Source organism: Erithacus rubecula, assembly GCF_903797595.1.
Source record: "Erithacus rubecula genome assembly, contig: scaffold_471_arrow_ctg1, whole genome shotgun sequence".
NCBI lineage: Eukaryota > Metazoa > Chordata > Aves > Passeriformes > Muscicapidae > Erithacus > Erithacus rubecula.
The window spans coordinates 33,502-45,003 of NW_027635869.1; the positions used below are offsets into that span (position 1 = coordinate 33,502).

The 11,502-nt window shown below is 52.6% G+C and overlaps 1 protein-coding gene across 1 annotated transcript; it reads left to right on the forward strand.

The window, feature by feature from the left end:
• Positions 1-9,977: 9,977 nt before the first annotated feature.
• LOC306816258 (olfactory receptor 14A16-like) lies at positions 9,978-10,910 on the forward strand (the record flags this gene model as incomplete). The annotated part of the gene is made up of 1 exon (XM_079332727.1): positions 9,978-10,910. One exon carries the CDS (start codon positions 9,978-9,980, stop codon positions 10,908-10,910), a length of 933 nt encoding a protein of 310 aa, XP_079188853.1.
• Positions 10,911-11,502: the final 592 nt, after the last annotated feature.

Sequence of the window (11,502 nt, forward strand, 5' to 3'; positions counted from 1 at the left end):
TGGACGGTCATCAGACAGACTCAGGAGCTCGCTATATTCTGGTCATGAAGTTTGTAGTTTATTGTAAGGGCGTGGGTATATGAGGGAGTGAGTGTAAGAGAGAATAAGAGAGCAGAGAGAATAGAGCATAGAGAGAATAAGAGAGAGGATAAGGGAGTGATTTACTGTTTACAATACAATAAGTATTCTTCTATGTTGAATATTCTAATTTCCATTAACCAATCTACTACAAAATACTAATTTCCTAATATTTGCATGCAACCTATAGGAATCACTCTATTACCATATTTTATGGCTTTCTTATATATAAACCTAATCTCTAAACCTTTCCTGCCATACTTGGAACAGGATGTCTGTTAGCTCCTTGGTATTTGTGGCATTTGGCATTATCTAAACAAAGGAAGAGGCCTTAAACCTTCACATCTATTTCCTCGTCCCCAACAGTTTCCCTGTTCCCAGGGACAGGCTCCAGGGCTGGGCTCTCACTTGCACAGAATGAAGAAGAGCTGCTGCACTTGCCAGTGGCTCAGGGGGCTCACGATCAGTGCTTTGAATGCAGCTTTTGTGCACACTCTGCCTCCCCGAGCCAAGCAGCATTCCTGGGCATGGACACCCCTGCTGCAGCCAACATCCTCCCAGCACAGCTGCAGGAATGAGATTGCAGCAAGTCCTGGCTGAAGGAGTCTCCAGTCTGCTGCAGCCCTGCACCTGCAGTGGAATCACCTTGTGCTGCCATGGGGGAGCAAAGGGGGTGAGGGGCTCTTTGCAGATGAGGGTCTCCTCAATGTGCTGATGCTGCTGCTGCTCCCTGGGCCTGATTCAGCTGCTGGTGCCTTTCCCTGCAGCTGTATCAGGAGCCTGCCTGGAAAAATGACACTGCCAGTGCACCCATCCCTACCATGGCTCTGCCCACAGGGTGTCATGCCTACCAAACTGCTCCAGGTCATGTGATGTTAGACAACATGATAATACCTTCAAACAATGCATTTTCCACATTCTGCCAAAATCATGGCCACACAGTCCACATGTTGGGGGCAGACTGCTGTTGGCAGAATGGGGGCAGCCCCAGCAGCTGCTCTCCCTGTGGCTGGATGGCCATGGCAGTGGAGGTGAGTCTCTCACCATGCCCACTGCTGTGGCACCCAGTACTCTGCAGTTGTTCCCACTGAACTCAGGGTGCTGCTACAGCAGCAACATCACTCCACAGATTTGATAACAAAGACTTGGAATGGCATACAGGACTTGCCCAAAGAGCTACTAAAAAAAAAAAAAAAAAAAAATTGGAGGGGGCAGGGGAGTTAGAATAATTCACTCCTTCTAATACAAGCATACATGGATTTAAGGAGGGACATTGGGCTAATCATACTGGGGAGTGGTTTGAAAGCCTTGTCTCTAGCCAGATTTTTTTCAGGAGAAAGGAGTAGATATGATTTTGCAACACGTCTGTGAGCAAGTCTGACCCAGAACTCAAAGCACAAGACAAATACTCCCAAATTTGCTACCCATGGGGAAAGGAAGCAGAAAAGCAGATAAAACAAGTGCCATTGCAGCTAAATTGTCTGCATTTATCTCATGGCCCAACCTTTCTGTACAGAAACACCTCAATTCAAATGCACAGCTGAAGATCAAGGAATGAAAGTATTTTAAGAGCATTTAAAGCCTGTTTTCCTTTACTTTCAAGGAAAGGGAGATGCTAAATTCCTTAAAAACAACAATGCAGATCTATTTAGGACTGCATCCTTGAAAACAAGAAATGGAGGTTTTGAGCTGCAGAACTGTTTCCACTGGAAAACCCCTTTCAAGACCAGAGAATCCCCCTAATAACCTGAGGCTGCTAACATGGCCAAGGCCACCACTAAAGCATATCCCAGGACAGGATGCTCTTGGCCTTCTTGGCCACCTGGGCACTCGCTGGCTCATGTTCAGCCACTGCCAAACAGCACCCCATGACCTTTCCTTCAGGGCAGATTTCCAGCCACTCTGCCCCCATCCTGGAGCCTCCCATGGCTGTTGTGGCTGAAGTGCAGGATGGGGCACTTCACCTTGTTGAACCTCATACAGGTGGCCTCAGCCCATGGTCCAGCCTGTCCAGATGTCTCTGCAGACACTTTCTACCCCCCAGCAGATCAACAGTCCCACCCAGCCTGGGTGCTTCTGTTCTGGCTGACCTGTTTGGCATGGACACTTTTGTGCAGAGCCCCGGCACTGGGAGTGGAGGTCTGGGCTCCTGGCCAGCTCAGGGGGCCTTGGCCCAGGAGCCCCAGCAGAGGCAGCTGAGCAGCGCTGCCCCCAGGGTCCCTGCCAGGGAGGAGGACAAGGGGAAGGGCCAGCAGGGCTCAGCCTCACACAGAGGGAAGGTGGGAGCTGGGCCACTGTCTAGTGGCCACCCTTTAGATGGGTTGATTGTAAACCTGTGTGTTCACTCACTTTGTCCCTTTGACCTGATCTATAACTTCTCATTCCCTATCAACGACTCAGATGAAGGCAAGGAGTTCATGGAGTGTGGCATGTTCTGTGCACACTCTGAAGCTTCATCTGACTCTGCATCAACAACCCTGCACAGCCAGGAAAGACAGGGACACGCTGGAGCAGGAGCCCAGCAGGGACACCGAGGGGCTGCGAGGGCTGGAGCAGCTCTCCTGCAAGGAAAGCCTGGCACAGCTGGGCTTCTTCAGCCTGCAAAAGAGACTTAGGCTTAGGCTTGGCCCAACTGCGGCCTTCCAGTACCTGATGGCAACCCACAAGAAAGCTGGACAGGGACTTTGTATAAGGGCAGGCAGAGAGAGCACAGGGGAGAATGGATCCAAAGTGAAAGAGAGTAGATTTAGATGAGAGATGCAGAAAAAAAGACTTTCCTGGAACAGGTTGCCCAGAGAAGCTGTGCATGCCCCAGCCCTGACAGAGTACGAGGCCAGGCTGGATGGAGCTCAGGACAAGTTGGTCTGGTACAAGGGGTCCCCAGGCACGGGGGTTGCAGTGATGTGATCTTCCAGGTCCCTTCCAAGCCAAAGCATGCCATGACTCCGTGATTCTGAGATACCTCCCCTCCTCATCCTCTGGCAGAAAAAGAAACTTGGCACCAAGTTCCACTTTGCAGACCATGTCTTTTGACAACCTGCTACTGTTTCAACAGAGAATGAAAAGAGATGACAATAGTGACACGGTTTCTCTTTTCTACTTGACATTTCAATGCTCCGCTCCTGTCCACACCGGCAAAACTCAGAAGAGGCGATTCTTCCCCACAAAATGCTTTGTCACACCCAAAGAAGAAAGCCACAAGAATGGTAGAATGGCGAGAGCGCCGTGCAGTCCGCACGGGCGGAGAGACCTCCCCTGGAGCAGCTCTACAGGGAGGGCCCGCTCGTGGGCAGTGGCTGTGGCAGCGTTTACGCTGGGACCCGGCTCAGCAATGGCGCCCCAGTAAGAGACGGGGCTGGCTCAGAACGGGGAGGGGGACAACAGGCAGCGAGCTGAGCCCGCTGCTCGCCTTGGCTTGCAGGTGGCCATCAAGTGAGTGGGCTGGGATCGTATCTGGGAGTGGGCATGGCTGGTGAGTGAGCGGGACCAGCGGGAGCAGCCAGCTGGCTAGGCCTGGCAAGGGGGGTGGCAGCCGGGATGCTGCGAGGGGAGTGAGTGTGGAGGGAGCGGGGAGGGAGCGGGGGCCGTGCAGCGTCCCAGGCAGTGGTGAGCTGTGGTGGGCCTGGGCAGGGGGTGCCGAAGGCACGGTGCAGCATCAGCCCCGCTGACGGCATTGGGGTCCCCCCGCAGCATGACCTCGCCCTTGTGCCCCTGGAGCTGGTGCTCAACTGGATGGTGTCGTGCCCTGGCTTCTGCGGCGTCATGTGGCTCCTGGAGTGGTTCAAACTGCCCGACAGCTTTGCGCTGGTCATAGAGAGTCCAGAGCACTGCCAGTATCTGTGGCACTTGCTGGAGGTGGGCGGGTCCCTGCCAGAGCCTGTGGCACGGCGGCTGTTCCACCAGGTGCTGTAGGCCACACGGCACCGCACCAGCCATGGCGTCCTGAACTGCGACATTAAGGCCGAGAATATCCTCGTTGACCTGGGCACCGGCGAGGCGAAGCTCATCGACTTCGGCTGTGACACCATCCTCCAGGACACTTTCTACACCTGGATGGCAGGTGAGCCCAAAGCCGGGGTCCCTCGGGCAGCAGAGGTTCTCCCCTTTGCTGGCACAGGGTGAAGACAGAGGGAGGGAGGGAGGGGGAATTCTTCTTCAGCCAGCTGCAGGACCAGCATGGTACTTCAACCTCCCCCTTCCCCGAGCAGTGCTGCACCCTTGTGGACATAGCTCAGTACTGCAACCCCCACCTGATGAGTGCTGCCACCTTGTAGAGAAAGACTGGTACAGCATGCCCTCCCCACAGTAGTGCTTCCCCCTTGTGGACACAGCATGGTACTGCAGCCACCCCCTACTCTGAGCAGTGCTACCCGCTTGTAAAGCAAAGCCTATTACTGCAGCCTCCCCTCAGTTCAGTGCTGGCCCTGTGTGGACAAAACCCAGTACTTCAGCATCCCCCTCCTGCAAGTAGTGGTGCCCAAATTTGGGCACAGACTGGTACTGCAGCTTTCCCCTTAAGCAGTGCTGCCACTCTGTGGACATATTGTGGTACTGTAGCCCCCTTCCTTGAGCACTGCTGTGCTCTTGTGCATGCAGCATGGTATTGCAACCCTGCCACCTGAACACTGCTGCCCCCTTCTGGACAAAACTCTGTACTGCAGGCTCCCCCTTGAGCAGTGCCGCACCATTTGTGGACAAAGCATGGTACTGCAGTCCCCCTCCCAAGTGGTTCTGATGATTTGTAGACACAGCATGATACTCCAGCACCCCCCCTCCTGCCCCTCCTTGAGGAGTGCTACCCCCCAGTGGACATACCCACGGGGTTTTTTCTCTTGAGGTTTCAGAGGGTGCAGACTCCTTTTATCCTAAAATCCTGGCTGCACGTTGCTCTCTTCCTTTCCCCATTGCCCAAGGTACTAGGAAGGTACATCCTTCCTGACCTGCCTGCCCCACATTCCCTATTGAACGTGGCATCTCCCTCAGAGTTCAGATTTTCACACTTATGCAGACCCTTGTCTGTTTCCGGAGCCAAGCTGTCTGGGCCCAGTAACAAACCTGCTGCCCAAAGTCAGTAGAAACATTACGACCCATTTCACAGACCTAAACACGCATCCCTTCACCCATCAAATGATTTGTAAAGACATTAGCACAAATCTTTCCTCTCACATTGATGTTTCCTGTGCTGATAACAATCTTTGAAGTCCAGCCTTCGCCCTGACCTCTCTGCTGTTGTAGTTCCATGGGCAGAGGTTGTTGTCTCTTCCCCCTTCCATGGGCAGTCCAGTGTTCAGCCATCTCCAGGACAGCAGGGCCCCACCCCACATCACTGTGCCCTGGGAAGATAAAAAACATCATTCCAAATGTCCCCATTCTTTGTTCTTCCCAGGAATTTGGCTCTGCCAATGGGCTTTGTTGCTCATTGCCACAGGAAAAAAAACCACCCTGTGACACTGTGGGGCCCCATGGAACCAAACATCCATTGTGACACTACAGAACATCACTGAACCAAGAGTCCATGGTGACACAACAAGGCTTTGTGGAACCAAAGAGTCCAAAGGACTAAAACAGATCTTGCATGGCTCTGCCTTGGAAATATAAATCTCCATGATGGCATCTTGACACACACTTGAGAAGGGTGTCTGTAGTGGGGAAACTCAGGAGTTTTAGATTGCTTCAAAAAGAGTAAAGGAAATAAACCCCTGTTTGCTTGAGTGCAGTCAGTTCTCCAACCAAAGCAGGTCCCAGGTGAGTGAGGACAAACAGGATGGGGGTGGGGAATGTGGAGAAATAATGTCAACACTGGGTCAGGCCTCAAGGAACAGCTTCTCTGAGCAGGCCAGATCTCCTGAGAAGAGACCCTGCATCAGTATCATTCACAGAACTCTGCAATCAACTCTGCTCTAAAGAGAAACAGTAATAAAAGACATGCTTTAAAGCAGGAACACTTATTTCTGAGAAGCTCTTTGAAATATTTCTCCATAACTGTAGAAAAAACTTCCTAATGAACTTCACCAGAGCAGAGGGAAATCAAGGCAGAGCCATGGTTTTTTCAGGACTTGCTTTATCCCAATGAGCCTGGTGGTGCATTTGGTGCTGAGCGCTTGAACCTCAGGGCCTGAGAGGAGTCCAAGTCAGAAGAAAAACCCAAATGCCTCAAAGCATCAATGGGGCTCACTGAGGTCCATCCCCACCGCAGGTTCCTCACGGACTCCTTGGGAGAGAGAATTGGAGGCCATAATTGCCCAAAAACCTCTCAGAGAGCCAGAGAAGAAAGGGAAAAGGAAAGTACCCTAAAAAAACTGAAGTACCTTGAAGCATTAATGAGCCCACTGAGTATTATTACTGACAAAGGATCTCAAGGGACTAATTAAAGCAGATAACTGGAGGCCATGATTGCACAAAGCTCTCAGAGACTGCAAGGCAAAAGCAAAACCCAAAGTCCTTTGAAAAACCTGCAGTTCCTGGGAGCATGAAGGAGCCCCCCAGGGCCATTCCTAACCAAGTCTCCCCAGGGACTGGTCCCAGCAGATCCCTGAGGCCACTGGGATGTGGGGGGATTCTGAGGGCAAGACATGGGTTGACAGTGCCCAGCCTTGCTGGGGCTGTGCCAGGAGGCCCCAGTGGCTCAGGACAAGGTGTCTCCTCAGAACCCTTGGTGGCACTGACCCTGCTGTGCTCCAGGGCACCAATACTTGACTTTTCTTTGGCCCCACCTGTCATCCCTGCCTCCAGTTCTCTGCTCTGATTGAGGCTTGGGGACACTTTCTCAGTCGTGTTCCTCAGTGGGACCCATTAAAACTTGAAGAAGCTTTGGAGTTTGATTCTCACTTGGAGCTCTTGAGAAGTTTCTTCATCTCCCTCTCAGGGACTGATGTTCAGGGCCTCAGCACAAAGCCCAAGAGGGTCATTGAAGTCCTTGTGTTGTGTCATTGCTGCTCAGCTGGGCTGGGCTCCTGGCACAGAGGCAGCTCCTGGCAAGGGCAGCATTGCAGAGAGACAGCTCTGCCCAGAAGCAGCTCCTGTGCACAGCCCAGCAGGGCTGGGGCTCTGCCTGCAGCTACCCTGTGCACAGCACAGAGGCACAGAGGGGTTAAACTCAGCCTGGACTGGGGGCACAGAGCAGAGCTCAGTGAGGGCTCACTAGAGCAGAAATCCTCACAGTATTTGAAACAGTCACTCTCTGGCTGTGGGAAGGTAAGCTGCAGTTCCTGCAGGGATCTCCTGAAGCTGGCACATGCCACAGCTTTCAGGACCTTCCAGGAGGACTCTCAGACCTGCTGCAGTGCAGGGGATGTGGCCCTGGGCAGGGCTGGGTTTCCCTGCTGCAGCACCCAAGGCACAGCCCCAGGCAGCTCCCTGTGTCCAGGCTCTGCTGCAGGGCTGAGCAGCCAGGGCTGCAGCCAGGGGTGCCCAGGGCTGTCCTGCAGAGCAGGGTCCTGCAGCCCAGGGTGCTGTGCTGGGGCAGGGACTCTGCTGCCAGGGGCAGTTCTCAGCCAGCCCTGGGAGCTGCTCCCAGTGCTGGGGGAGAAGCTGTGGGGACAAGGAGCGACCCTGAGCAAGGCAGGTGCTGCTGCTGAGCGGTGCTGGGTGGGGCAGGGCTGTTCCCACCTCCAGACCAGCCTGGGCACAGTTCTGGAGAGCACTTCCCAAAAGAAGGTGAGCCTGAGATTGCTGTAAAGATCAGGAGATTTCTTGAGAGTGTTTTCAATTTCTTCCTTAGAGAAGGATGGGAAGGCTGGGGTGATGACAAAATGATTTTTGCTTTTTATACTTTTTTCCCTAGTCTTGTAACTTTGTAAACTATTATTATATACTTATATAACCAAAATCTTTTAATAACTCTAGTATACCTCCTAACCTTTCTTTTAGATTTTTTTGAACAGTAAGCTGACCTTCTAAATACATTCCTGAAATAATGTATAGTCTTATTATCAGGAAAATAACCTACAAGAAGAACTTTTTTTTTTTTTTTTTTTTTTTTTTAAATCAGAATGTGAGCAGTCATAGAAAAAATAGGGGCAAAGAAGCCTTTGGAACTACTCCAATGAGTTGACCCAGGGGTGTGTAACAGGGGAAACTGGATCTCCTATTGGATGTTCCTGTTAAATATCCTAGTTAATCAACCTTAAAAATTGTTGGAAATGGGGGCTAAGTGTGCCACATTCCCACTGGGACACCTGGAAGCTTCCAATAATGATCTGTTTTGTACTTTAGCATTCTAACACTCTTGCAAGGGTTTTTTCTCTTTTGATTATAGACAATCAAATAGACTACAGGGGGATGAGAGAAGCAGAACAGGAATTGTACTCAGAGAATCACAGAACATTTGGAGTTGAAAGGGACACACAAGATCACTAAAGCAACATTTGAACATTTACAGAGACTCCAGATCTGTAACTTTGGGTGGTCAGTCTGTCTGCTGGGAGCCTCCCAAAGGGCCTTCAGCCACTCCTCAGACCTGGGCAGCACCAGCATCCCCTTTTCAGGGCCCAGCAGGGCTCTGCTGAGCTGCCCTTGCCCACCTGCACGCAGACCCTGCCCCAGACAGGGCCCTGCAGACAGGCAGGTTACTGTAGGACAGGCGAAGGCACAGAGGGTGGGATGGGCTCTGTGAGCCTGGCAGGGACAGGGCAGCTCTCAGGAGGGAAATGTCCAGGCCCAGGGACATGTTCAAGAAAGGAGAGGGGGCTGAAGATAGCAATGCTGGGGGCAGGAGGGCACTGTTGGTGTGTGGGAGGTCCTGTGCACAGCTGGGTAAGGGAACACTGCCCTGAGTGCCCGGCTGTCTCTGCCCTGCCCTCCAGGCACAGCACCATAACATCTTCTCTTTTTTCTGCACTCCTCTGATATTGTCATTGTTATCTGCTGCTCTCAGGGAGGCTCTGGGATTGCAGCACTGAGTCAGGCACTGCCCTTGGGATTCTTGCCAGGCAGGGATGTTCATGGCAATGGGGTGTCCAAGATTCCCTGGGACCTGTGGGGCTGCGGGCAAAGCAGTCCATGGTAAAGGGGAATGAGCTGAGCCCTCTCCCTGAGACCCCATCATGGACATACCTGGGGGTCTCCTTGTTGTGTCCTTCCAAGTTCTGAGCTGCCCTCCTGGGTGAAAATCTGTGCCAGAGCCTCTCGGAGTTCCCTGAGTGTCCCAGAGGGAAGTGCAGAGATGTCACAGCTGAGGAAATGCTGTTTTATTTGCCAAGGGAGCCGTGAGTGTCCTTGGCAGAAGGGGGTGCTGAGACCTTGCTCCGAGAGCTTTAGGGAAGGTGACACATTAAGGAATCCTCTGGTCTCAGCACGGTTTGGTTTATCCCAGGGTGACACAGGAGTGTGATTGTGCACTGATTCCAGCCAAAAGTGCAAACTCTGGGCAGTTGGGAACAAGCCACTCCACCTTGCCCTGAGCCACAGGGAATCTTCTGCCTCTTGCATCTCTCACTGGCAAACTGTGAGTGCAGCAGAAATGCTGGGGATTTCTGTCCTCAGAGAACCAGGAATGATATGTGGGTAGGAAAACAAATCCTAAAACCAACTCCTGCCATCTTTTTGATTTGGGAATGCAGAAGCTATCAAGCCTTACTGCATTAAAAGTGATTCCACTGGCAAATCCTAAATATCCAGCCTTGTCCCTCAGCCACACAGTCACAAACCCAAGGCTGCAGGGCAGGGATGGCTCCTTGAGAGCGCCCATGCACAGGCCTGGCTGCTCCTGTCACACTCAGACAGCACAACTGGAGCTCAGTCAGGGACTTGGGTGAAGGATTTCCCAGAGCAGGAACAAGGGTGAGTGAGTCACCGGGGGTCAGTCTACAGGGAATGGCCCAGGTTTGTGTTCAAGCAGCCTCTGCTAACTTGTCACTGCCCTTTATCCATTAATAGGTCCCCATATCCAGCCACAGCAAATGTCCAACAGCAGCTCCATCAGCCACTTCCTCCTGCTGGCACTGGCAGACACGCGGCAGCTGCAGCTCCTGCACTTCTGCCTCTTCCTGGGAATCTCCCTGGCTGCCCTCCTGGGCAATGGCCTCATCATCAGCGCCGTAGCCTTCGGCCACCACCTGCACACCCCCATGTTCTTCTTTCTGCTCAACCTGGCCCTCACCGACCTGGGCTGCATCTGCACCACTGTGCCCAAAGCCATGCACAATTCCCTGTGGGACACCAGGACTATCTCCTACTCAGGATGTGCTGCACAGCTCTTTTTCTTTGTGTTTTTCCTTTCAGCAGAGTATTATATCCTGACCGTCATGTGCTACGACCGCTACGTGTCCATCTGCAAACCCCTGCACTACGGGACCCTCCTGGGCAGCAGAGCTTGTGCCCACATGGCAGCAGCTGCCTGGGCCAGTGGCTTTCTCAATGCTCTGCTGCACACGGTCAATACATTTTCCCTGCCCCTGTGCCATGGCAATGCCCTGGGCCAGTTCTTCTGCGAAATCCCTCAAATCCTCAAGCTCTCCTGCTCCAAATTCTACCTCAGGAAACTTGGGCTTCTTGCTGTTAGTGTTTGTTTAGCCTTGGCCTGTTTTGTGTTCATTGTTTTCTCCTATGTGCAGATCTTCAGGGCTGTGCTGAGTATCCCCTCTGAGCAGGGACAGAACAAAGCCTTTTCCACCTGCCTCCCTCACCTGGCTGTGGTCTCCCTGTTCATCAGCACTGGCACATTTGCCAACATGAAGCCCCCCTCTGTCTCCCGCCCATCCCTGGATCTGGCAGTGTCAGTTCTGTACTCGGTGGTGCCTCCAGTCCTGAACCCCCTCATCTACAGCCTGAGGAACAAGGAGCTCAAGGCTGCAGTGTGGACACTGATGACTGGCTGCTTTCAGGAACATTAAAGTGCTGGCAAATTTCTGAATATCACTTGTAATATAAGTCATCTTGGATACTTCTTCTTGATTTGGTTATGAGGTTATTTTTCCTTGTTTTAGTTTTGTCATATTGTCCATAAAAAACAGCCACTGTGTGTTCTATTCCTCATTTTATTTCTGTCCATCTTCCCTGTGGCAACAAAGTATGTCAATGAAAGGCTGCACTCTTCATGGCTTTAAATAAACTGTAGGATTTCTCTCCCAGCAAAGATTTCACTAGAGATACCTTATGTGTTCCCTTCTCTAGAGCTGCTGCAGCAATGTCTGTGTGCAGAGCTGGGACAGAGCAGTGCTGGCACAGCAGCTGTGCCCAGCAGCAGCAGCACTTGGTGTTGCCAGTGCTGCTCCCCTGCCACTGCCCCGCTGCCCTCCTGCCCCTCGTGTTGCTGCAGGGCCTGAGTGCTCTCGGGGCTGGGCACAGCCCTGGGGGTGGCAGTGCCGGGGCTGCAGCAGGGACAGGACATGGGCACTGCTGGGGCAGCGCTGGCACCTCAGGGCAGGGCCTGGGGGCTCCAGGCTCCTTGGTCAGGCTCTCTCCAGAACACTTGGCCAGGCCAAT